The sequence below is a fragment of the Haemorhous mexicanus genome, chromosome 9 (genome assembly GCF_027477595.1).
Source record: "Haemorhous mexicanus isolate bHaeMex1 chromosome 9, bHaeMex1.pri, whole genome shotgun sequence".
Lineage (NCBI taxonomy): Eukaryota > Metazoa > Chordata > Aves > Passeriformes > Fringillidae > Haemorhous > Haemorhous mexicanus.
Window position 1 is genome coordinate 15286081 of NC_082349.1, and position 26420 is coordinate 15312500.

The 26420-nt window shown below is 42.9% G+C and overlaps 1 protein-coding gene and 2 long non-coding RNA genes across 3 annotated transcripts in view; 1 reads left to right on the forward strand and 2 right to left on the reverse strand.

The window, feature by feature from the left end:
• The first annotated feature begins 1246 nt into the window (after window positions 1-1246).
• LMO4 (LIM domain only 4) lies at window positions 1247-16380 on the forward strand. Its single transcript, XM_059854183.1, has 5 exons — window positions 1247-1589; window positions 3823-4061; window positions 10864-10960; window positions 11325-11480; window positions 15638-16380. Exons 2-5 carry the CDS (start codon window positions 3826-3828, stop codon window positions 15644-15646), a joined length of 498 nt encoding a protein of 165 aa, XP_059710166.1. The 5' UTR covers window positions 1247-1589; window positions 3823-3825; the 3' UTR covers window positions 15647-16380.
• Window positions 4996-20364, reverse strand: LOC132331118 (uncharacterized). The gene is made up of 4 exons (XR_009487497.1): window positions 20094-20364; window positions 19624-19830; window positions 8909-9087; window positions 4996-6331 (listed from the first exon to the last, which is right to left on the reverse strand). It is a non-coding gene; the product is annotated as an uncharacterized LOC132331118 (long non-coding RNA).
• A 3674-nt stretch (window positions 20365-24038) lies between these two features.
• LOC132331117 (uncharacterized) overlaps window positions 24039-26420 on the reverse strand; it is a 25047-nt gene continuing 22665 nt past the window's right edge. The window contains exon 5 of the long non-coding RNA XR_009487496.1: window positions 24039-25282. This is a non-coding gene — a long non-coding RNA (uncharacterized LOC132331117). The remainder of the gene's footprint in view (window positions 25283-26420) is intronic.

The following is a 26420-nucleotide window of genomic DNA, read 5'->3' on the forward strand; positions in this document are numbered from 1 at the left end:
GGTGTGTTCCAGCGATTCGCGGCTGTGCTTATCCTGTGTGCTGCACTTAGGCCTCACAGGCGTGCAGTTAATACGTAGTGGGTTTTTCATAGTTTTAAGCGTCCCCACTAAACATTACTTCTTGCGATTTGCCGTCATCCCCGGCTTCTCTCTCAGAAATGCAGCTGCCTGCTCTGCTGACGAATGGTGCCACCAGCTGCGGCTGCTTAACCCACCGAAACCTCCACTGGGGCGGCCACCGCGGGCCGTGCCCGCCTGAGTCCCGCAGCGCAGCTCCCGCAAGACGTCTGACAGTCGGCGGCTCGACACGGTCCCCGCGCTCGCAGGGCGAGCCGGGCACGGCCCGCCGCCGCCTTTCCCCGCCCCAGCGCGGGATCCCAGGACGGGGTGCGGGCACCAGGGCCGGACGCGGCAGCGGGGGGCGCCACGAAGGCGGCAAGCAGCGGCTCCTGTGGCCGCGCCTCCCCTCGGCGCCTCCCCTAGCGCGGCAGGGCCGCGGTGGCGAGGGAAGCGCCCAGCGGCAGGGGAGGGCTCCGACGGACATCGCTCCCCGAGCGGAGCGGGCCTGCCCTCCGGGACAGCCGGGATGACCCCTCGCCGCCAAGTTTCTCAACTGGTGGCCGGGAGCTGGCGGGCGGGGCGAGGCGGGACGGACGGTGCCCTCACGGCCGCGCGCCTCCCTTCAGTGCACGGGTGGACCGCGCGGCCAGCGCTGCCCACCTGACTCCCTCCTTCCTCTCCATTCCCCTCCTCCTCCTCCTCGCCCCCTCCTTCCCTCCCTCCCTTCCTCTCTCTCTTTTTTTTTTTTTTTTTTTTTTTTTTTCTTTTTTTTTTTTTTTTTTTTCCCTCCCCTCTCACTCATTCCTTTGTCTTCCCGGGGATTGGCAGGTTTTATTATTCCGCCTGAACAAGCCGGGGGCGGATTGGCTGCGGCGGGCTGACGAGGGCGCGGAGCCGGAGTGTAGTTGGGATTCTGCTCTGTCAGTAACACATGTGTGAGGGCAGCGGGCACACGCGCACCGTGCGGGCACACACGCACTTGCAGCCTCACGCTTAGACGGGCACAAGGGCCGCCCCCCGCGCCCCGCCAGCGCCGCCGCCGCAGGATCCCGGCAGCAGCTCCGCGCCTGGCCCCGCTCAAACTCGCCGGCTCCCGCCCGCTCCGCTGAGGCGCTCCGGCGGGCCGCGGCCGGCCGACTCCGCGCCGCGGGAGGCTCGGGAGCCGCCGCAGCCCGGAGAGGGGGCGGAGGTGGGGGAGCGGGGGGGAAGCGGCACAAAGTGAAGCCACATTGCCAAACTTGCCCGGCGATTGCAGCATCGAGCGGCGGCGGCGCCCTGCGTGTGCGGCTCAGCGGCGGGGACCGAGCTCTGCAGCTCCCCTCCCGGGAAGCGGGAGCTGGAGGAAGGACCCGGGCAGACGCCTCTCATAGCAATATCTATATTTTTCCAGCCTGGGCTGCCCCTTGCCGGGCGGGGGGCTCCCTCCAGCCGGCGAGAGGGCGAGCGCTGTGCTTATTTCTTTGCAAGAAGACCTCTTCAGGCACCCCGAGCGGCGCTCCCCGGCCTTTTGCAATATAGAGGGGAAGCAGGTAAGAAGTGCCGGTCGCTCCCCCGTGTCTCGCAGCGTTCGTGTGCGCGGTGCCCGCCCGCCGCCGCCGTCCCGCTGCCCGCCGGGCGGAGGGGCGCGGAGCGGGGCGCCGCGGACCCCGGGCATTGTCGCGGCCCCCCGTACAAAGCCTGGCGGCGGCCGCCGCTGGAGCGCCTTCCCTTTCCCCCCTTCCCGGCTGCCGCCGGGAAAGGGCTCTGCCTGCCTCGGCTGTGAATGGAGGGGACGGGGGGGGCGGTGGGGGGGCGAGGCTGAGGCACCCGCTTCCCCTGTAGTAAACACTGTTCTGAAACAGTGGCAGAAAAGATCAAAGTGAGCTCTCTATTTCTCTCCTCTCCGGTTCCCTTCCTGCCCCACACACAGTCTTTTGTTTCAATCCAGGAGAAAATCGGTGAATCACCTAATTAAAACCAAGACATGAATTAAGCATCCATTTTTGTACTACAAATTTCCAGCTCTCCGCTTGTCCCTCCCTTGGTCTCCATTAAAAAAGCAGCAGAGACGCTGTTAAAAGGGGGGTATTTTGCCTCTAGCTTCTAGCTCTGCTTTCTATTTCACTGACTCCTATCCCAGGACCAAAATTGCTTGGCTCTGTAATTACTAGAGTAAGCCTATTTAAGTTAAAAGCTTTCCCCCCCCAACTCTAAATGAAACTTGATGAGGGCCCGTCCTTAGTTATCAAGGGAGTCACTTTCTGGTCAGTCCTCTTGATTCATCTTTTTAGATTTAATCAGCATTAAGGTATTGCTTGTCCTTAAGAGCTTTAGCTTAATGGGGTTACTGGATGGTTTTCTCAGTGTAACGTTTCCCATTTTATATTTATACATATTTGTCTTCGACAAAGACAAGTTAAGGTGGTGGCATGGAGCCTTTTTCTTTCTTTTAAGAAATCCGAAGTGATTTAAAGCATAGGAAAACGGTTTAAAGACTCGGAGCAGGAAATGCAGATTCATTAGGCTGTAGCTGGAAACTGTAACAAAAGGCAATTCCTTGAACAAATGCATCAGAAATCAATTTACATAAAGGTACACGATGCGTTCGGATAAATGCAATGCTAATGGCTTTTAGAGTGGTTTTCGTTCCAAAGTCTCAGGGTTTTTGTTACAGCTTAATTGGTGCAGTTCTCCTGGTTTATTGTGCGGTCACTGGACATACTTCCAGGTACTCTTTCTGAGGAAATGTGTGTTTAAATCGGCCTCAGTTCTCCTCCTGCAGCCGAGTTGGGCCAGTGTCAGGAAAAGTTCGTCCTCGCTGCTCTGGACGTATCAGTCTGAAGGTCCTTAGCAGATAGCCAGATGCCTCGGCATGAGCACATACGGCTTACAAAGGACAAAGACAAAACATGCTGCTTAATTGGCAGTAAATAACTTGATCTTTTTATAGTATAAGTGACTAGAGGAACACCGGGAGTTTATTGGACCCTGGATTGAAGGCAACAAATTAATCGGTTTAGAGTAAGCTTTATGAATTGATTCCTATATTATCTCTCGGTTGTCCTGCTTGCATAAAGCATTTATTAGAAAGTGAAAAAATGCCCTTAGTAGCAGTTTCGGGGGCGGCCAGAGTAACCGCAGCCTCATTACTCTACTGCTTTCCTAGGGTCGGTAAACTTTTTTCTCTTTTTTCCTTTTTTTTTTTTTTTTTGGTAACAAAGCTTTAGCATTTAAACTGCTGATCAAGGGCAGATTAGCGAGACAAAAGTTGAGTATGTTTGTGTAGGAAGTTAACAGGCGTCCTAAAGTTCAATGATCTATTATTCGGGCCAGTGTCCTCAATCTGGAGTGTTTTCTCGGGGTGTTTTTAGTTCTCCAAAATAAATTTAAAGAAAATAAAATCCCAAGGCCTCGAGGGCCGGTCCGGAGCCCCTCGTTACCGCCCCGAGCCTGCGGAGCCTCTCCTAGACTGAAAAACCAGTTTCACAACTTTTTTTTTTTCCCCCTCCACTCTTCACACACTTTTTTTCATAAGCAAAACAAACCCCGGGACTGTTCCTGACTTGTGAGCTGCAGCTGCACAAGCCCGGAGCGGGGGGGCCGCGGGTTGCGTTCGCTCTGCCCCCCTCGCCCGCCGCTCCCCGCCAGCTGCGCGGCCGCGCCCCTGCCCCGCGGCCCGGCCGCCGCTGCCCCCGCAGGGCCCGGAGCGGCGCTGGCCCCGCGCTGCCGCCCCGGCCCGTCCTGTCCCGCCGCTGACCCGCCCCCGCCCCTCTCTCCGCGCAGGCCATGGTGAACCCCGGCGGCAGCGCGCAGCCGCCCCCGGTCACGGCGGGCTCCCTCTCCTGGAAGAGGTGCGCCGGCTGCGGGGGGAAGATCGCCGACCGCTTCCTGCTCTACGCCATGGACAGCTACTGGCACAGCCGCTGCCTCAAGTGCTCCTGCTGCCAGGCCCAGCTGGGGGACATCGGCACCTCCTGCTACACCAAGAGCGGGATGATTCTCTGCAGAAACGACTACATCAGGTGAGGCGACGGCCAGGCTGGTGAGAACAGCTTTCCCCCTTTCCTGCTGCCTTTTTCTCTAATTTTCTCTTCCCCCACCCCCCCTCCCCCTTTATTTCTCGTGGTGGGTGTCTGCAGGGCAGAGGGGCGGGCTGGCTCAGGATGCCTCCTTCCTTAGGAGGGAGAGACGTGCGGGTGCGGATGTTAGCGCCTAGCCCAGGGCGAGTTGCGACTGCCAAGTGGAGGGAAGAGTTGGGGGGGGGGCTGAACGACGACTGTAACTTTAAAGTGGTTTGTCAGCACAAAACAAGTCCTAACTAAAAATAAACAGCAATCAGAGAGGCTAAATTAATCTGCTTTGTTGTAGTGTTGAAGGAGAAGTGTGCATATCTGAACAGTAAATGTTAAAATCTTAGGGCTTAAATAAGGCTGTGGCAGAGGTGCTAAATAATGAAATGCCTGCCTTTAGTATCTGATTAATTATGATATTTACATAAGCACCTTTAAACTCCTTTGAGTGGAAACAGAATGACTCATTCTCTGTTCTCCTTGTGAAAGAGCTGATTAACCATCAGTTGGAGGGCCACGGATTCTACTTATAGCAAAAAACCAGTGGTATGATGTTTGTCTCAGCATTGTTACAGAGAAGCTTTGAACCGATATTTCTCTTAACTTCCAGTGTAGACAGTGCAGGAGATAGCAGAGGAGGCATATGCTCTTGCCCTTTATTTCTTATCTCTTCCTCTTTTGAAGCTGTTTGCTTTAAATGCCACAAATTTGGGTAGGGGGAACTAAGCCTCGCTAATCTCACATCTGTTGGGGTACAGTAAGATTATGCAGAGTATCCCTTCCAACAAGTTTCCAATATAATTAATAGAATTCATGAGGTCAGGTGCCCATACGATCTTTTCAGGTGAACTCAAGCTACTTAAACTCATTAATTTAAAAGGAGGCATTTTGAAGGATTACACATTTAATTTGAGTAAATGGTTTGATAGACTGATGCACATGAATGCTTCAAGGAGGTGTTCTGTTTCAACATTCAGTAATTAAAAAAAACAACAAAAAAGCCCCATACCTTCCCAGCATCACACAAATGCTTAGTTAAAACAAATTGGGTTCTGTTTAAATGCTTCTGGCTCCTCATTAATAGTAAATGTCAAGAGTTAACCCAGAATTTCCCTTCTTTCTGATGGCCAAGAAGCTCCACTTTCTTTTCCTTTCTGAAGGGAAAAAAAAACCCTACCAAAAGCAGCCATCAAATGTTACAAATTTGGTTATGTTGTAAAACTTAGGTTTGAGAAGATGCGGATTGAGCACAGGGACCTCCGTAGTTAAGAGGATGGAGTTAAGATTTGGTTACTCTGGGTGCAGTCTCTGACCTGGTACGTGGCCGTGGCTTCATGTAGTTAAGTACATGAAACAGGTCCTGTGCTATGTCTGAGGAATCGAAGCCTTAGCTTTGCTAGTTTCAGAGGTATTTTTAGAGAGAAATGCTAAAAAATCAGCACATTAGGGGTGCACAGTGGTGTTTTTTGGTCATTGTCCTAAGCAACAAGCCTAAGTCTGGCAGAATAGTAATTAAATAGAGCAGAACAGTGTTAGGGAAAGAGTCTTGTTTGAAGTAGAAAAATTGACACTACTGTTAAGATGCACTGAATAATACAGATTCATCACTCGACCAACACCATCAAACAACCCTCATGTCTGATTGCTACTAATTAAAAAGAGAAGATGCGTCCACTGTGTCCCAGAGGCAAGTTCAGGCAAGCTTATCACAGTCCTCTGGTTTTGTGTTGCCAAAAATTAATACTCGTTTATTTTAATGTAGGCAATTATGAATAGGATGCTTTATCAGATGAGGGGTTTCAATTGATCTCCTTGTCCTGTCGCCTGACTTCTCTTTAGATCTGTGTAATTTGACTTGCAAAAATAACTCTGACAGATGCTTGCTGAAACTTGAACTGGACACTGTACACTCAAGGTGGGGTAGGATGGCCTGGCGCTGCCAGGGCTGAGTTAACTTGGAGCTTTCCCACTGGAAATGGACTTTGCAGGCTTGCTCGTGGGTCAGGCTGGCATGAGCGAAGCCCTCTCCCTTCTTGTGTTTGAAATGGTTCCATTTGGTTGTGGAGGCAATGCCGCTCTGACAGCGAGTCTCTCCCGTTCCCCTCTACCATCCTTCTCCTCTCTTGGTTTTCCGGCGGGTTTTTGTGGTGGCGCATTCACTTCCCCAGGCAAGAGCCACGGGCGCAGTTCTCAGCCGGAGATGCGGGACACGCTGGACGTGACTGGCAAAATGGGAAAGAGGATTGATTGGCCCGGCAGGCGCCAGGTGAAAGGGACCTGACTCCTTCGGGCCAAGACCACAGGGCCATTTATTAATGAGCTTTTTAGCTGTCTTAGGCTGTATGTGGGGGTTTTTTTGTTGCTTAACCAACACAACTCTGCCCTTTCCTTCTCTCTCTCCCCTCCAAAACCTGAAAACAAATTGGCCGTAGAGCTACAGCTGCAGCTTTCATTGAAGGCCAAGGTTCCTGGGAAAAGAGGGATGTGAAAACCCTAGTCCGTTCCCTTCCCTCCCCACGGCGAGCAACGCGCTCAGGGAGAGGAGTGGAGCGCAGCCCTCCCAACCTTGAGATGCCAGATAAAGCAGCAGCGTGGCAGCGAATCCGCACAATTAAAAGCTTTAATTAGTGTCTCCTCCATTTTCTCTTAGTTCTGATGGGTTTTATCTAATGAGATCTGGTCGCTGGCTTAGATCTGCTCGGAATGACGTGTCCGAAATGAATGAGAGCCGCGTCGCAAACAAAACATTTAATTAACAAAATTGGCCTCTAAGAGAGAGCAGGGAGTGGTGGGGAAGGGGGAGAGAGGAAGACTGCCCGGGCGCCTTTTAAAGGGGCAGCGCCCGGCGCCCCTCCCCGGGCGGCCGCTCCGCGCAGCGCGGCGGGGGCGCAGCCTCGGGGGCGGGGGGCGGCCGGACCCGGCCGCGCCGCAGTGAGGCCGCTCCGGGGAGGGGGCCGCCGGGCAGCCAGTTCATTTCCCTGGTAATCAGCGGCAAGCTGCTATATTCAGGGAATGCTGTCCCTTTAATTGAACAGGCTAGGTAATTAAATGGCACTTTTCCAATAGGACGTGCTAGGTAAATCTAATAGTTGGTTATTTAATATCACTTTGAAGTCTGCCCACTCAAGCACAATGACAGCACCGGAGCATGTGAACTATTAGCTAGGAAAAAAAAAAAAAAACAGGATCTCAAAAATTAATTAAATCGCATGCAATTTAGGGGGAACGTTTATCTTGATTTGTCATAACAGAATTAATTCAAGGCCTCCAATTCACTTGGGGGCAGATCTGTTACTCTGAATTAACCAAGCGTAATTTGGCTGGTTTTTTTTTTTCCCTTTTTTTTTTTTCTTCCTCTTCTCGAATGCAGCACTTGCCATTATGCACAGCCCCCCTTTTAAGTATCAATAGCTTCTGGTGCTTTTAAGGTGCTTGGTCTCTAGTTATTCTGAAGTACCTTTAATGGACTTGGCTTCAGGCATAATTTCTGTGTTGCCTTTTTGTTACATTTAATATAGCTGGTGCAGAATTTAGATTGAATGTGGGGAATGTACAAAAACACTGATTCCTTCTGGATCAGTAGGTCTGGATGTGCATTTCTCTTTGCTAGGGCTTGGATATATGTATGTGGACACAAATGTGCACCATGTCGTGCAAGAATCAAGAGTGCTTAAATCTGTCTCCACGATTTTGGAAAGCAGTGGAACCTTACTTTGTTAGTACAAGTTGCTAGAGACGTGTTTCTGCTGATGCTGAATTTTGAGCAGGAAGATGGGAAACTGGGTTGAGAAGATTTCTTGCTGCTTTTGTTCCTACTCTCCTACAGAAAGTTCTGAAAAAAACCCCACCAGCAAAAAAAAAACAAACCTGGAAGCATTTGGGGGTGCAGGGAATGCTCTGTTGGAACGGCACAGTAGTTAATTTAAGGTGGCTCAGTAAAATGCTGCTAAGTGTAGAAGAGCTGCCTTGTCCGTAAAGGGAACCTCTTGATGTTTGTGATTGATTGCATTGCCCAAATGTTGAAATATTAATGACCTTCTTGGACTGAGGACCCAAAGAGGAAACTGAAACCAATTCTGTCATCACAATTAAAGAGTCCCCTGGCTTTAATTAGCCTGACCTGGGGTATCTCTACCCATTGCTGCAGTTAAAGAGAAAAGAGCCCATTAAAGTCCAGTCTGAGACCGATAGCTACTTAATTGAGCACCTAAAGCCTCAAGCCTTTTAAATCAAATACTGTCCTGGACAGTCCCCCTGGTTAGATAATTAGCTCTCCAGCTTCCCAGAAACCATGCAAAACAACTTTTTCAGTAAAGAATATTTAATGTGGAAGACTTCCTTTGCTGGTAAGAAGAAATAACATTTTTTTTTAAAGATAAGACTTCTTCCTGTTAATGGCATTGCAGAACAAGACCATTCATAACAGTAGAGATGGAAAAATAAGTTTAATTTTGTTGGTAAATAATAATAAGCAGCGGAAAGGTGTTCTGAGTTTTTAAGTAATTTTTAGGAATTTTAGCAGAAGATTCAGCTGAAGTGGCTTCCCAAAGTAGAGTTGTTCTGGGAACATGCCTAGGGAAAACTTTAGATGTGTGGAAAGCCTCGGGATTAGTTTGACTCCATTTATTAGAATTCACAGACATTCAAGGTGTGGGACCACTCTAGTTCAGAGAGAATACTATAACGAACGCTTAATGAAGACAAGTAGTGCAATGAGATCAGCATTCTGAAACCTGTGTTTTCAGCTGGGTGGTGCAGTTGTACAGGGGGAAGGAGGGGGCTTGTGAGAGACAGCTTACCGTGTTCAGATTCTCCTGGACAGCTGACATCATCTGTCCATCTTTGCCCTTCTACCCGGCAATGTCCTTGCTGCCACCTCCTTACTCTGGATTGTTGGATCTTTGCTCTGGAAGTGTAGCAGTGCCTGCCTCCTCTCACAGCCATTCCCCGTGCACTGTCTCTAGTGCCAACTTCATTCCTAGTAATGATGAAGGAACAAAAATGCATATTGCAATGCTTTGGAAGTAACCTCGGTATATCATGTAACTGTTGTGAACTGGTCCTGGTTTGGAAGATGCCCTAATAATGGACCTTTAGTTTCCAGACAGTTTAGTCCCTTTGGCGGGGAGGTCCTGACAATGTATTAGTTCAGCTTTCCCTTTGTAACCGCTGTGATTCTGCAAGAACGTGTCAATGTGTCGTGGATCTCAGACTAATTAGTTTTGAAATGGAGTTTTGATTGAACTCTTCAAATCGATGCTGCTGCAAAATTTGTTTCTCAGCTTCCTATTAAAAGCCATCTTAAGGGGCAGTTTTACTACTCTCTCTGTCGTTCAGTCGATACATTTAATAACAACTTACAGGCTATTTTCAATAAAGTGGCGACAGCAAATTAGTAGTTTGAACATGACAAGCCTCCTCTGCAAGCTCAGATTCTGAAAATTCAAAGCAATTATTTTTATACAGAGGCACACTGCAATCATTCAGATTACGGGTATTCTGTTGTAATGTGTGTCCTAGGTTGACACAAACAGAATTTTATGACTTTATTTGGACAGGAAGGAGATGCAAATATTAATATTTATTATGACACCAATACGCTAATTTGTAAATCCTATTGCTGTGTTTTACATCATACAGAAAAGTGGGTCTGTGACCCTGCCAGCTAGTTCAATTTCCTTTTTTACTGCAAAATGAATTGTGGTAGTCTTTATAAATATTTGTGTCTATTAGAGACTCGCACAAAAGCAAATAAAGGTTTTTCTAATTCTAGCTAAGGCAGCCTGTAAAAGTAGAACTCAATAATCATTACTGTATTATATTTTGAATCGATGCATTGTGCCTTTAAATGGATTTGAAGAATTATGTATATATTTTTCTTCACCACTCTTCTGCCTATCCCCCCTCCCCCCACTGCGTGTGCCCCCCCCCAATGGCAGATGTTGTGGTCTCATTTGATTGCATAGGAAAACTGCAGTGATACAGCAAACACCCAGAGAGATATGATGACAAATGGGTCCAGATCCCGGTAAATTACTTTCTGCTCAAATCGAAATTTCATTCAGTTTGTTGCTAGCAGAGATGAAGTAATCTAAATTGTGGACTCAGGAGCAGATAGAGGGAAGTTGGAGCAAGCATTTCATTATCAAGAGAGAGAGAAGGTTAGGATGAAAGAGATGAGCAGAGGCAAATCTAAAGTGTTGACACCATGATTGAAAAGGTTAACCTATACACATTATATATCAACCTGGATAGCAGAGAGTTTCTAATGGAAACTCTGCACTGATGGAGGTTTACTGGAGTTTCAATACACTGAGCATGATGTCTTCTTAGATATACAATCAAATCCTCTTAACCCTTTTGATGACTCATATCTCAAGATATGATTAAAGTACAAAAGAGTTCTTCATATAATTTCAAGGACACAATGCATTTAAACTCCAGTCATGAATTGTATCTTTTTTTTATGATGAACCCAGTAATCTGATAAAATGTGTGTAGTACAGAACTGTTTGTGTTTCTAGAGGTGTAAGTCAATATTTCTGATTAAATCCTGTGCAGCCACATCCAAGGTAAGGTGAAGCTACCAGTTGTTACACAAAAATAAACTTTTTCATATTATGAAACATAAGCAAGTTGGAAGACGGGGGTCAGAAGTCTAAAATAGTTGTGTAATAAACCGTGGCAGTGATGTGCAAAAATGCCTATAGCCTTCTGTGTATTAAATTATTCATGATCATCACCTCTGTTTCAGGTTATTTGGAAATAGTGGTGCATGCAGTGCCTGTGGACAGTCCATTCCTGCTAGTGAGCTGGTCATGAGGGCACAGGGCAATGTCTATCATCTTAAGGTGAGGGGTTTTTTTCTGCGTACTTTCGTTTTTAGCAGCTGATTAGTATTGCCATGCCTCTTTAGTGTAAAACCTGCGTCTGCTTATGAATGAAATGCAAAATAATAACTAGAAGAAGGAGTATCTATAATAAAGCTTCGCTTAGTCCAAGTGCGTAGCTTTGCTCCCTCGTAATCGGTAAAACTCTGCTTGAGTTATGTACTGCATAGTCCCAACAGGTAAGACTAATGCCATATTTGGAGATACTAGAAACCAAGCAGCTCCATATCTCAACTGCACTTGCAGTCTCTGAAGTGTAATTTTCAAACCTGCAGCATACCTAATTTGTGCTGTAGTTTCACTTGCTGTCTCTTTCCTTTCCCAGTGTTTTACATGCTCTACCTGCCGGAATCGCCTGGTCCCTGGAGATCGGTTTCACTACATCAATGGCAGTTTATTTTGTGAACATGATAGACCTACAGCTCTCATCAATGGCCATTTGAATTCACTTCAGAGTAATCCACTACTGCCAGACCAGAAGGTGAATACTCCACAATTACTAATAAGCTTTCTTAGAGCTAAATGAAGATCAATTTCTTTTCATTCTAATAGTGGACATTCCCTGCCCCTGCAAAGAGACCTTTAAGTAGCTGAACTTACCTTAAGTTATTTAAGCACAGGGTTTGGGGAGAAAATAGTAACCTTTTAAATATGACATACAGGGTGAGTCAGTTTATTTTGGTTTGGGCACGTGCATCTGTACAGGTGTTGAACTCCTTATGTACAAAGCAAAATAGAGAGCATACATTAATACAAACTTCTAAGAGAGAGAATTATTTTATTTTATAATCTTGAAATTAAATGCTACAAAAGAGCAGGTTTCTGAGGAAGGAAAATTAGATCCTTTAATATGGAAATAAATGCCTTGTGAAGAGAAAGTTCCTGGACTAAGCTAATGTATTTTATTTTAATATTAAGATTTTAGTTGAGGAAGGATGCTGGGGTGCTCTTTCAGAAGTATTTTCTTGCCTGTTTTGTGTGTCATAACTCAGATTTTAAAACCAAAGTGCTATTTACTTACGGTTCCGTAACACTAATATCTCAGCTAGAGATTGTGTATCTCTGTGGTTGATAGTTTTTGTTTCTAGCTAAATAAGTAAATAATGATTGCACAGGTTCTAGAGTGAAGAAGAAGGAAAAAAAATTCTGATCAACAGTTGTCTTGTAACTCTGAAACTAGATAGTTTTAGCTGTATTTTAATCTTCTTAATCAGTCCTAAAGCTATGCAAGTGAGTGCATTTTGATAACTGCTGTGCCTAATTTGTAACAATTACTGTCAACCTTGAGTTAAGAGACTGTTCATTCCACCCTGGTCCAGAAAAGAGTGGATGTATGACTCTTGCACATAATTTTATTCACATCATATTTCATACTGATTATGTATTGATGACATTGATTCATTTACTCTTTACAGCGCCACTTGCATGGATATTAAATCTTATTGACCACAGATGAATTTTAATTTCAGATTGGTGATAGATTTTTCCATCAGCTCTGATAGTATATTTGACTTTTTCATCATTAACCCAGGCAATCACACAGCACTGAGTTATTGCAATGAAACAAAAAGTGCACACTTCAGTTGGTAATTCTTTATAGATTTACAATAGGAACTTCATTAATGTCTGTAAGGATCACAAAAAATAACATTTATCTGCAAGTAGGAATTCGGGAGATTAAAAAAAAATCTGGGACAAATGCTAGGCTGATCTATTCTGTAGTGTGCAGTGTATTTTGTGGTGGTTTTAGTCAGTGGAGAAATATGTCTGAGGAAACAGAAACTGTTCTTTATTTTACGGGTTTTTTTTTGGTTGTGTTGCTACATTTCAATATCTGTGTTTGCTTTTTTTTCTTCTGTGCATAAATTTACTGATTAATTTTAAGTATTCTTTCAAGTCTTTTATACAGTGAATGTAATTACATCAAAATAAAGCATGGACCTTTTTTATTTACTTAATTTGTCAATCGAGGTGATGAGAGAATTGAGTACAAAAATGCTACATAGTTAGGCAGAACAAAGATAATTAAGATTGGAAGAGAATGTGCAGCCTCTTCTCAAGGAAGTACAAATACAGTTAAAGATTCATAGATTTATACTGTTGTGAATTTTAATGAAACAAATCTGTAATATAGACTAGCTAGCAGTGATTCTGTTAAATGAATATTTATAGGTATCCCATTTCAAAATATAGGTAAAACCATTCATCTTTATACACTGCAGTAAAAGGTTTACCATTCTGAGAGTGGTTTATCCACTTGTCTTCTACGAATGTAAAGTTTAATGTAACTTCAAATAGGTGTCTAAATTGTCATTTAGTTTTATCAGTTTCTTTCTCTGCCTTAGCAAAACATAAAAATGATTTAGTTGCAATAAAAGCAGCAGACATGATGAGGAACATAGAACATGGCAAAGAGAAGTAAAAGGGACTGGGCTTGCAGAGCTCATGACTGTAGCTACCTGGTGGGGGCTAAATGCTGGAGTGGTGAGAGCAGGGTTTTGTGAGCTCCTGTCACTGACTGGCAGTGGCATTGCTGCAGCCAGAGCTGAGGCACATGAGCAGCTGTTGGGGAGAAGGTTGAGGGGACACGAGCTTGAGGGTTTTTTCCTTTATAATACAATATCTCTAGGAATTGTTCTGACTTCTCCTTCTGTTTTTCAAAGGGAATTTGCAGAGCACCGTAACGCCAGAAAACAAACACAGTTAAAGAAATAAGTTGATAATTCATGTATGTGTCAGGTTTCTGGAACTTTGGGAGCTACAGGGGCAGTTGCTAAGAGAGTTATATTTTATAATATATTTTTTATATTTTATATTTTTTATTAGTTTTATATTTTGCTTTTTTAACAGTCTAAAGATTTTAACATCAGAGATCTTTTACAGGAAGCTGCATGTTTTCGGGCCACTGATTAAAATAGTCTTCCACTGTAACACAGTCGGCTGTAACAGATACTTTTTATTAAGCATTACAGATCAATCATTTTCCACATTATTCTATCACTAGATATTATAGAGATAGCAGAATATCCACAGGTTTGTTTTTTTTTTTTAATTAACCAAAGAGATTGAGACACTTCCAGCATTAAAACACATTTTTGTTACGCATTGAAGGTGACAGTGATGAACTTAGTCTGGTCTCACTGCAGTTTACAGGTGACCAGTGCAGGCAGGAAAGGTTGCATGGCCTAACTTGGTTTAAAAACTTGGGTTTTTTTTTAAGGAGACAAACGCAGGGATGTTTGCCGTTCCTGCCTTTTGCCTGCCTAAGGCAATTCACACATGTAAATTATAACTTCCCATCACTTGCCCTGTAGTTTAAAAAACCCTGTTTTCTCTAAACTCAATACTGCTTGCCTGCTGAGTGCAGACTTCATTTGTGATGTCCTGTGTGCCACTTCATTTGAAGGGGCTGTATTGTCAAAGTTCTCTCTGCTTTTTTTGTACTGGTAGTATTCCTGTAGTATTTCTTGTTTGTAACAGTATTACCACCTACTGAAAGTGTACATTTTCCGCTGGTTGCAGTGTTTGTAACAAATGTTTGTCTTCAGCTTCCCTACTTTTAAATAAAGTATGAGTTACATTACTTCTCTTAGAGAAGATCTTAAAAATCTTCTAGTTTACATATCACTCAACAATTCCCTTGTAGTTACATAATTGGTGTTGTCTGTGTCCATAGTAGAAGATATTTGATGCTCATTTATTAAATATGCTTCCTGGCTGCTCCCTAATCTTTGTTCTGGACAGACAAATTACCTTTCTCACACTGAGCTTTGGCTCTGGGGAATTAAACCTCCAAGCTTCTACTACTTTAATTAGCTTGAAAGTGGGGGGTTGCAGTTACTAATAGACCTCAGGCTTTTAGTAACTTAGAGAAAGGGTGAGAAAAGAACTTCCTGGGAAGCGCAAAATGTCATTTAAAAGCCATAAAAATCTAATATATATTATTTCATTTTGGTAATTGCAAACAGATTGTATTTGAAGACTATGGATGATCATTCCTATTTTATCCATGAAAGTTTAGATTTTTATTGAGTTAGACACTTTTAATTATCACAATTCATTAACACCAGTATGAAAGCACATGTTTGACTTCATATATTAAAATGTTTATGTAACATTAACTAACGTACCAGATGAGGAATTTAAATGGGAGGGGGGAATCCTGAAATATCTATATTTAGCTCTTGTGCAATGCAGCATATTAACCAAAGTTGCCTTGGGAGGATATTGGCTGTACTTCATATTTGCTTTACACACTATTTCTTCCAATTACAAGATCATATTACTCGCTTCTTCAAAGGCATGGCATAATGGTTCTTCCCTTTCAAACGGGGCCCAGAAAAACCACCTTATTCACTGTATGATTTGTTAACAGAAAGTACACATTTCTTGTTGTAGTTTTTTTTTTTTTTTTGTATCTGCTTTCTTTAGTAGTGAAACTGTGAAAAATGCTTGCTTTTTGCTGTTTAAAGTTGAAACGTTAGCAGTATGAAGGGACAGTGCAGAAAGCCTCAATCAAGTCACAGTTAGAAAGCGGTCTAATAAAAAAGAGATTAGTGAATAGGGAAGAACAAAAGCAGTCATGTTGTAGTTTCCTATCTCAAATTTAGCTAAGATACCCATTTTTATTTCTTACAGGTCTGCTAAAAGGTCAGAGTAATGCAGAATGCGTGCCTTCATCTCAAATTTTGTTCATCACAGATGGATCCCATGTCTCCAAGTAGACAAGTCACCTTTGTAGCTAGCATCAATGCCAGCTCCATACCATTGCACCTTCTTTATTCTTGATTGCCCTTCCCACATTTATTGGTGTATTAAAATGACTGAATATGAACATTAAGGACTCCATGAACCTGGGCTAATGGGAGACTAGAGAAAATGAAAAAAGATCCACCGGAGGACATCTTGGGGGGGGTGGGTGGGGAAGATGACTAATGAAGCTAATTAAAAGAAGCATTGAAATCTGCTTTCTACCCTCATTAACAATTAGCAGGGCACTGGCCAGTTTGTACCCTGTGTTTTACCTTAACAGCATTCTATTTGCTCTTTGTATATTTAAGTGTTGTAAGGAAATGTGTTTCAATCAAACTGAACATGAGATAAAGATGTGGCTTTTGTGATATTCTATCACAAACACTTTTATTGTATCTCTGTAAAATACAATGTATGTATGCATGTAAGTGTTTTTGTCCTAATGTTGCTACTTCCCATGGCAAAAAAAAAAAAAGAAAAAAAAAAGTCAGGCTCATAGCAGCTACTGTGTAGAAATTTTCACCTACTTCTAATTTGCTGAATGAAGAAAAATCTTTTATTTGTGATATTTTCAGAGACATTTGCTCTAGTATGGTGTATTTAAATAATAAAAAGTAAAACAAAACTGAGTATGGGTTTTAGAAGCTTTGCTTTTTTTTTTTTAAATTACATTCAAAACATTCTGCAACTTCATCTTACATAGTCGTTACCTTAATTGTCAATTACCTTTAAAAGTAGGTTTTTGTTTTTTTTGGATTTTTTCTTTTGTCTTATGCCAAGAAAGACTCTGCTAAACTACGTGACCGTGTTACTTGTGGCAAGGATATAACGAGCACTACGTCAATTTTTTTTTTTTTTTTTTCATGGAGATGCTTAATTCTGGTAACAAGTACATTAGAATTCCCATTGCAGTGAATTACAGCACACACAGAGGTACTGTGGTCTCTTTCCAGTTCCTTCTGTTTTAAGGATGTGCCTGTGTCTCTGAGCAGGCAAGCATAAGAGGGTATGAATATACCATAAGAGGTCAAAAAAAAAAAAGCCAAAGAAAGGTCTGTACCCCATGCTGAGCACTAGAATTGAGTATTCATGAAAAGGAATACAATAGGTATTCTGATCTGGACAACATAAAGTTGTGTTTGCTGGGGTGAGAGACTTTAACTTTTCAATACTGATAATCTTAAGGAAATAAAACCTGTTTCCTGGGCTGTTTCTGTGAACTAGCTGAACTCAAAATATGATCTGTTTTCTGAAAGCAAACAAACAAAAACCACCTCCCCACAAAGCAGCAGAGCCACCTCTAAGCTTACAAAGGGAGCAACTTCATTTTGCATGTTTTTCCCATCAACTGTTTAGTGGTAGATCTGTGCAGAATACTTTTGAGAAAAAAAAATTGACTTCTCATATTTTTAGCAAGAATACTAACATGGATCTGTGGCTGTCCACTGTATGCCTTCGGTCAGGAACCTGCAAGCAACGAATCTGCCTTTGCTGCAATTTAAAGCAAATCAATACTAAGAAATATTCTACTTTTACAGGAAATTATTACATTCATAACACACCATTATTTTGTTTAATTCTGTTTTTTAGAAGGTGTTCACTGCTCAGCTGCTTGGTTATGGAGTGAACTTGACATATTTTTGTTGTGATGCCAATAACACAAAAAGCTGATTTATAGATTTATCTGTATAAACAACCAACAGCAGATATTTTTGTTTCAGATTGTACTTCCTGATGTCTAGTATATTGGAGGGCTGATGAATTTTTTCTTTTAACTCATCAGTGCTTGAGTAAGCCTAGTTTCAGAGAAAAGAAAACGTAGCAATGTACAGTATCAGACAGTAAAGACAAAAGACTACTTGCATAACATATAAAGCACAACATAAATGACTGACACTATGTATGACTTTTAATTAAATGCACTTGTGGGTATTTTAAATAAGTTTCTAAGCTTTTTGATCTGGCATTAAACTCTTCAGAGTCTGCAAATTGTGCTGCTTCAGTATCTTTGAAAAGACACTTGAAGTCATATGAATATAGAATTCAAGTATTAGTGAGACTGTAGACATCTTTTTATATTCTTTCAGTATAAGCACTCAAGGTACAGTGTTTAAATCTAACATGTACAGATTTTTGGTTGTCCAATATAACCTAGAAGTGCTAAGAAGATAGCTAATAACTTCTAGTAAGAAATGTAGTATAGCATTTAGTGATGTAGAGGTTGAAGTTCATTAACAGTTTTAAATAAACTATTATATGACTCATTTGTAAAGCACAGCTACCTATTTAATAGCTTACTTTAAAAGCATTTCTTAAGTTGCAGACCTATAAGATTACAAATGTCACTCATGTTAGCATAATCCACATGCAAGTGATGAAGCCTTTGCTTTGATGTGCTAAATTGCAGGAGGACTAATGGAGCTATGAATATACAATAGAACATATTTAAGTAGTATTCTCGCTTTAGGTAAAACACTTTCTTAAAACCAGAGGCATTTCATACAATGAAACAGGCTGTAATGGGGACGGTAGGTGTGGGCAGAAGGCTACTGGAAACACTTAGATTTGTCCTTATGTGAAAAATCACTTTTTTTTTTTAAGGAGATCTGTGAAGAAAAATATACTTGTTCACCTTTTATCACATGCATTTGCTGCACCGAGGCTGGAATACACCCTCTGCATTTAGTGGTGCTGAAAAGTCAAATAATCATTCAGTAAGAGCTTCCCTTTCAAAAATGAATGCTGTTAAAAAAAGAATCAAAGGAAATATTACTAATCTGAAATCATCCTCATGAACCTGGATAAAATGCACTGTCTATACTGCATCTAAACATCTCAATCATATAAATTGTCACTCTTATTAATGAAACAATTTTGTAAAAAGATTGCCCTCTAAATGGGTTTAATGTTTTTACCTATCCAGCTGTCTAGTTATGAGATTTACGCATCCTGGCAGGCAGTGGGACATTAAGCCTTTCCAAACCAAATTCTGTTTGCAACAAGATACTGTCTTTTCAGTCCTACATGATTTATCTTTAAATATTTTAACAGGTTATGCAGTATCTTATGAAATATAAAATGAGAATGTCTTAACAAAATGAAGCCTATGAAATTAAGTCACATCTTCAGAATATTAACCACACTGAGTTTGTCTTCCTTTTTCCCCGTTAGTTAACACCAATAAAATTTGCATCACCTAACATTAGGGTAAATACTAAAAAACCCCCAAACTCAGACAGTGGCAGACTGTGCCTTGCTATCAAGGCAGTGGAGTCACCGCTCCTGGAGGTGTTAAAGGAAAGACTGGACATGGCACTGAGTGCCACAGTCTGGTTGACACAGTGGTGTTCAGTTTAACTCTATGATCCCAGAGGTCTTTTCCAACCTGATTCTGTAATTTCACAAGATTGTTTCAATTTAAATCTTTTATCAAGGTATTTTGCTGGTAGTTGTATGTGAAGTGTGCAGCTTTTTGCAAGTATCTATTTTGAACGGCTCTATTAAAATAAAAAATCAAATTGAGATTAGGAAATTTATGCATATACATTTTTTTCAGGTATTACATTGAATAAGTGTGAAATTGTGTTCTGGGTTTGATGGCACTGCCTGAGACTCCTGTACATGCAGTACCAGATAACCCTCCTTGCTGCTTGTTACTGTTACTACCAGGTGTATGCCTATTGTCAGTCCAGCTAAGCCACAGACAAGCTTATTGCAATTAAATAGCAATTTGTTTCTATGAAACTGCAATTAAAGTATTACTGATCAGCCATTTTAGATTGGCAGTGCTGTGACTGCATGTTAAACAGAGGAGCTCTCGATTCCTTTCTGCAGTTGGAGAGGCAAGTAACAGGGAGGTGTAGTACACTCACCTGTGTCCCTTGTCAAGCTGGAAGTATGAGTCCTTGGTGAAGTGCTCTGATCTCATCACCAACACGCTGAGAGCGATGACAAGTCAGGGCTCATCTCTGTGAGTTGAACTTGCAGCTTACAGGACCTGAAGTTATTGCTGTTTCTGTTCCTGTATAAGCAGGGATGTGTACACTTCCTACGGGGATGTTTTCAGCTCCAGATTGATTCTGTTGAGAATGGACAGCAAGTTGTGGGCCCCAAGCCAATAACGTTCTGCAGGTCCTGACTTGTTAGAGCTGTGTAAACAGGGCTACTATAGCTCCTTAATCATAACTGATAAAAGACTAGAAGAAAGCAATCAATTACCTTATAGGTTTGGTTTGTTTTGTTTGGTTTTTTTCCTTAATAAAAAGCAGAAGTTTATCTGACACAGTGATTATTTTCACGCTCACACAAGGGATGAGAGATTAAAGCAATCAGATGGGCTTACCTGTGTGCACCTGGGGTTTGCTGGCAACTATATGCTTGTGATATTCTGGGGAATCTGCAGTGCTCCTGCCCCTAGGCCTTGCAGAACCCACCAGCCACTGCCTGGAGTCCCTGACCAAGCTCCTACCATTCCTGGTTGACTTGAAATCTGAAATGTAAATTTTTGGTGCAAATTAAAAACTTGTTTGTAAGAACTCAGAGAGGAATTAACTTTGTAGTGGTAATTTTGTTTTTTAATTATCACCATATTTTAACAAAGTCTGAGACATGTTAACTTTAGTTCCTGCATTTTTGCGGGGTGGAGGCTGTAGACATCCTGGTTCCTCCGCCAGAGGGGATGACATCACACCTGTGGCATGCATGAGATAAGCATTGCTTCATTTAGGCACAGGTTCTTGGCTCTGAGAGATGTTCCTTGTGGGGTGAAGGCTGGGGTCCTGCAGTGTGACCCATGGGGTGGGTGATTGCTGCTGGGGAAACTGCTGCAGGTTTGCTGCTCATGTGGCACATGGATAACAAATGTCACCTGAGCAGCTCTTGGCTCCTGGCAAATGGCAGGTAAAATGCCTGTGCTTAAACCTAAGTGAAAACGGCCCAGCTGACAGTAATTCATTCACCCTGCTAGAGTGGTCTTATGTCTGAGCCCAAGGCCTGAAAAGAGCCCTGTTTACTGGAGACAGACGCTACTGTGTTGAGGAATTTTTTTTTCCCTTCCTCTGTGGGTATTTTTTAATGAGTTCTGTTGTGTTTCTTTTCACAGTAGTTCTAGCATTAAGCTCACAGAAATGTTTTTGGTGTGCAGGAGGCTGCACAGTTCGTAGGGGGAGGCAATAGGATGTAAGGGGGTAGCTGGAGGTGGCTCACCAGAGGCTTTTTTTACCCCACTCACCTCGAGCTTGTCCTCTGCAGGCCCCTGAGGAAGGGCAGCATTGAGGAAGGTTCTGAGGGGGCTCAGGCCCCTGAAGGACCAGCCCTGACAAGGGCCTCGGCTTTCAAACAGCAGAGCATGCACCCCAGGAAGGCTGGGAATTTTAATAGGTGCTAACTTTCTGCAAATGTCAGCTGAAAGTTCTCTCATATTCACTGTCATAATGGAGACCTTGTAGACCATTTTGCTATTTTGCTCCCGTGTGTAATATGGCTCTTACATTTTTGTGATCATTTTATCTTAAATGAGTTCTCTGCTACATTATTCACCTGAGCTTACAAATGCTCAAGCTTGAAATTTGCTTTTTTTTAAGTTATCAAAATGTTTTAAAAAATAAGGCTTTGCTTTTCAGAATTGTTTTTATTTGCTGCTATGTATTTACCCTTAAAAAACCAAAATCAAAACAAAATCCCTCAGCAGTTTTGTTGAAACAGTCCTACAAACTGTAGCATTAAGACCAAAATTAGGCCTGAGACATGCCTGCTGCAAAAGAACTTTTTTGAGAGAGAGTGCAGTGGAGAGAAAATGGACATTTTGAAAAAAGTTGTTCTTCCTGGTTGGGTGCTGGCCCCAGGGAAGCTGCCTGTGAGGAGGGCACCGTGCTGCCGAGCACAGGGAGATGGGCAGCATGAAAGGAGCTCCCACGGCAGAGCAGAGCCTGCCCTGCCACCTTTCCCAGCAGGGGTGAGGGGTCCCCTCTGGTGCCCATCGTGTCCTTTGCTCCTAGTGCTGGTTGCTGAGCAAGCCAAAGCTCTCCCTGTGCAGTCAGATTCCTCTGCAGCTAAACCAGATGATGTTTCTTTCTCACATTGTTGGAATATGCTGTTAATTACATTTTGAAATATCCATATACTTTTCCTCTGAGGGGATCTTATGAGCAAGGTTCTCGCTAACAATTTCTGTGGTTCACCATAACTTCTCAGAATAATCATTGCTTCCACTGAACCTATGCCAGTTGTTTTGTTAAACTAAGTTGAGAGAACGGGGCGCATATTAATTCTCGAAAGGCAAGAGATTGCCCTGTGATTTGGGGAAATCTTGATTGCTTACAGTATGAATAACTGAACAAGGCAGATATTAACTTTACACCTGACTTCAATTTCTTTGAGCAGTGAAGAAATGTCCAGTAGGAGGGTAAAAATCCAGCTAAAACTCATAAGCCAGCCATTAATAGGCTAACTTTATTGTGCTGTAAAATCTTCAGCTGCTTATAGAAAACAAAGGGGCAACGAATGCAGTAATTGTCTTTTATTCTTAGAAAAAACCTTAGATCAAACGGCCCCTAAAAGACTGAGCTGATCTGCATCCCACTTACATATTTTTGGATATGGTCTGATATTCATTCCACTGATGTATTTGATAGGTAATTATATCAGCCATATTGAGATGCTGATACCAAACAGTGGAAGACTTCAGTGTTCTGCCATAAAGCTCATACCCCTTGTTACTGAACTCTCATCGCACTTGAGATCCACAGCAGTCATTTGAAAGCTGTAGTTGGTATTTTTGTTCTTACGCCACGTTTAAAAATTATTATTCTTGCTTCATCAGTTAGTCTTTTTAGCTGACTTGAAAAAAAAGCATATTGCAAATGAGCTACTATTCTTATTTGTTGTTTTAAGAAGGGTAAGCACTGAAGTATTCAAATGGAACAGATTATACCTTTAATTACATCCAAACAGGATGCTGAGCTGATTTTTCTATTTTCCGTTTAATTGCTATAGTTCAAAAAGATATTGCAAATTTGTAGATGAATTATTTAAGCATAGCCTTCTGGCCTCTGTGTTTATTGGAGAGACCAAATTGGGGGGGGGGGGGGGGGGGGAAGAAAACAGAATTTAAAGGGAAAAATTACCACTTCCTTCTTTAAGAAAAAAAGCTTGAATAAAACATCTTGGGGGAAGATTTTTTACCAGGAGAGATATTTTATGCTTCGTGGGAGCATCTTGGTTCTCCATGGGATTTGTTTGTATCCCACCAACCACAGTGGGTGCCTGACTCCTGAGGGCCCCCCTGTCTCATGCCATGGGTACAAAAGTGCTGTTTCTTCTCCAACCTGCTCCTTGCTGACTGTGCTGCTTCACAGATGCGATGCCAACCAGACACCCTTTTCATGGATGTGTCTGAGCTCTGTTCTCCTACATACAAAATGAGAATAATGAAAGCAAGCACAATTCATCAGTTCTTAAACTAAATATATTTCCATTTTGTTTGCATGTGCATGTGTATAGATCATTCACCCTAAAGATTTTGAATATGTACAGCGAAATTACAGCCAGTGATAAATCCTGTTCACTTACTATATGTGTTATTTGCTGCAACATTAAACTGAGTAAGAATTTTATATGTAACTTGGACCAAAACTAAATATATTGTGAAATTGATGCACAGCTGTAAACAAGTACATCACTCCCTGCTTCAACACAGTCGAATGTTGAAGCTTGTGTGGCAATTCTTTTGTAAACAACTGCACACATTCCAAAGAATAAGCCAGCTAATTACATTTTGAATGATGTTTTTAGAAAATAATACTCTTGGTGGGGATGGGGGGGAGAACCCCTGACCTATAAACTAACAAGAAAAGTAAACCTAAAGCTTGTACTATATAAAGAAATGCTGTTGGTGAAAAACTGGACTCTGCTGGGCCCAGGTCTTCTGCTGCCCCCCTCTTATTTTTTCCCTTGTGCTGAACTTGCCTGCTTAAAGTACTTTTTTATAGCCCTACTGTGAATTCAAAGAAAGATGACGCTGGCACAATCTATTTAAGTTTTTTGGTGGATTATCTTATTTCATTATTTTCAATACTGCTAAGTATGTGCTACCCACTTAGAGAGCTGATGTGGTGCATAGCAAAGCTCAAGATGTCCTCTTAAATACACAAAGCTTATGCAAGGCCGTGACACAAGGAGGTTTTGAACATCAGCAGTGTTGGCAGCTCTGAAGGGCTGATACGGTACAGCCTTGCTGCACGTCACAGGTTACAGGGAGAGATTCAGGAAGAAACTGAACTAACCAGAGTAAGATTAGGACACAACTTTTATTGATGGAGTTCAGGGGAAAGAGGCACCGGGGGCAGCTGTATTAATCCCATAATAACTTGAAATATAATCAGTACATTGCTGCAGGGACGGCTAGGAAGGCAGGGAGGTGGAGGTGTCAGGGTTTAAGTTCACAGGCATTCCCAGTTCATTAAAAAGTGAATCAATCAGAAAAACAGGCTGGCTTTTCAAAGGGCTGGCACTTGTGAAGGGGCTATGGATGTTGGGAGGAACACAGATGGTGAGCCCGGCCTCGTGCAGGGGCTGCTGGAGCTCACCAGCCATTCATTTGAGGAGAAGGCTGTGTTCTACCCTGCTCAAACCAGTAAAATGTGTTATAATGTGCTAGGGGAGATTCTGGCTGCATTCTGAGAACTTAAAAGCTAGGCAGTGTTGGTGCTGTGGGCCATATTAAGGTGACGCTGATAGATGTTTATAAAGAGAAAAAAGTTTTGTTTTATAATTTCTAGAGTGGTGGTTTAACCAGCAGGCAAATGGGCAGAAGGAGTCTGCCTACAGGACCCCTTTTGTAAGCAGCTGGTATAGTAATTAGCTCATTACTATTAATTTTTGCCATCCCTGGACTGATCAATGATGTATTTTTAAAAAAAGTGGAATCTGTATATCTGGATCTGGCATTTCCTACATCCTTTTGATGAAGCTGGTGTATGTACACAGACCAGAGAACATCCTTGGAGAATGAGCTTACTCACACCCACGGGCACTCAAAGGTTTAGGACAGAATGCCCTATATTTAAATAGGACTCATGACTTTTTAATTACTGCACAGTGCAACAGGGCTCAGTGAGAACACATGGTTGTCCAAACTGGTGTGCTGTGATTGCTCACCACTGGTATGGGAGTGCATTTAATCAGTGGTCTGTAGCTCACCTGAGACTCAGCACCCACCACAGGCACAGGTAGGAACACTGACAGACAGTATTTCCATAGGAACCTCAGCCCTGTATTGGGAAGCTGGTATAAAAAAAGCTGCGTCCTATGGATAAATGGTGCAGGCTGAAGAACATCCATGTTAGAAGGCAGCAGTGTCACTGGGACCTGATAGCTCCTTAGAGGGAAGCACATCCTTCTGTGGACATCTTTGCTAGATTGTGAGCCCGTATCTTCCTCTGTATCTGCCCCCTTACACGGATCCTGCCATGCTTGCAGTGGGCCAGGGACTGCCCTCAGGTTAATAAATAGTTCCGCTGAGTGCTGGAGGAGCTGTAAAAAAGGGCAAACACATACTTGTCAGTGTTACTGTTAAGAGAGGCAGGCTCTGTTTTTGACATTTTCTTTTAAATAATTTTTGCTTTCTAAGATATTTATAACAACACAACTCAACAGACCTATTATCAGCAAATATTCACAGCAAATATTTGGCATATGCATATTTTAATCCCACCTGCCCAGCTTCACTGTACATTACTTTGGGCTAGCAAAAGACTTCTTTGGATATGATTAGCCACAGCATGAACCTCTCCATATCTCTACAATGTGGTTTAAAGCACAAACCAGGCTGATTCCACACCTCTTTTCTTGCATTCATAGGTCTTTCCAAGCACTATCCTGAGCCACAGCCTAAGGCCAGTGAGTAGAAAACCTACCTGCTGGGTTAATTTTATTTTCTTGTTTAGTGTCAGTTTCAAGCACTTCCCAAAATGGTCATTTTTCAAAACATTCATTTTGTCTTCCATTCTCCTTCATCCCAATGCCTGGCTCAGGCTTGCTTGTGTGTCAGCCTGCTCTGAGGACTCACGTTCAAACGGATTCCGCTGGAATGCTAACATGGCTGGGAGCTGGCACTCATGCAGGGCTTGGGGCAGCTCATAGTGACCTGACCTGTTTTTACTGAATCAGTTCCAGTTCAGCAGAAGTGGGTCAGACTACCTTCAGCCACGCCGATCCAGAGCTTCACAAGAACTTGCCACTTTGGCAAAGTGGAAATTAATTCAGCTGAAGAACAACCTCAGAAAAGCAGAGATGTCACTGGTATCTCATTGGCACCATAAACACCCCCAGCTATAAACATTGTAGATCCCCCACAGTCTCAGCACTGTTTTGGTGGTGGGGAGGGGCTGGGAGGAAGTGCTGGAGGAAGGGCAGTGCAGCTCACCCACACACTGGGGCTCCTCAGTGTCCTGGCCAGGAAGGAGGAGCACACCCAGCCCTGGGAAGGAGGACTCATCCAGTGGTCTCCAAGGCAGGGGTTCACACCACTCCATCTCCTGGAAACCTTCCAAGGATGACATAAAGATATGTTTCCTGCCATCCTATGATGGTGAATCTCCTGATTATACATGGGTCCCTTACTCCCTCTTGGGATAGATCCATCCCACACTAGCCTTGATCTGGGAACGCC

What these genes read in the sequence shown, in the direction of transcription:
- LMO4 (XM_059854183.1), top strand. Translation starts at nt 3,826, where the DNA reads ATGGTGAACCCCGGCGGCAGCGCGCAGCCGCCCCCGGTCACGGCGGGC. An exon ending in TGCAGAAACGACTACATCAG is followed by an intron (nt 4,062 to 10,863) that starts GTGAGGCGACGG and finishes CCTCTGTTTCAG; the next exon opens with GTTATTTGGAAATAGTGGTG. An exon ending in GCAATGTCTATCATCTTAAG is followed by an intron (nt 10,961 to 11,324) that starts GTGAGGGGTTTT and finishes TTCCTTTCCCAG; the next exon opens with TGTTTTACATGCTCTACCTG.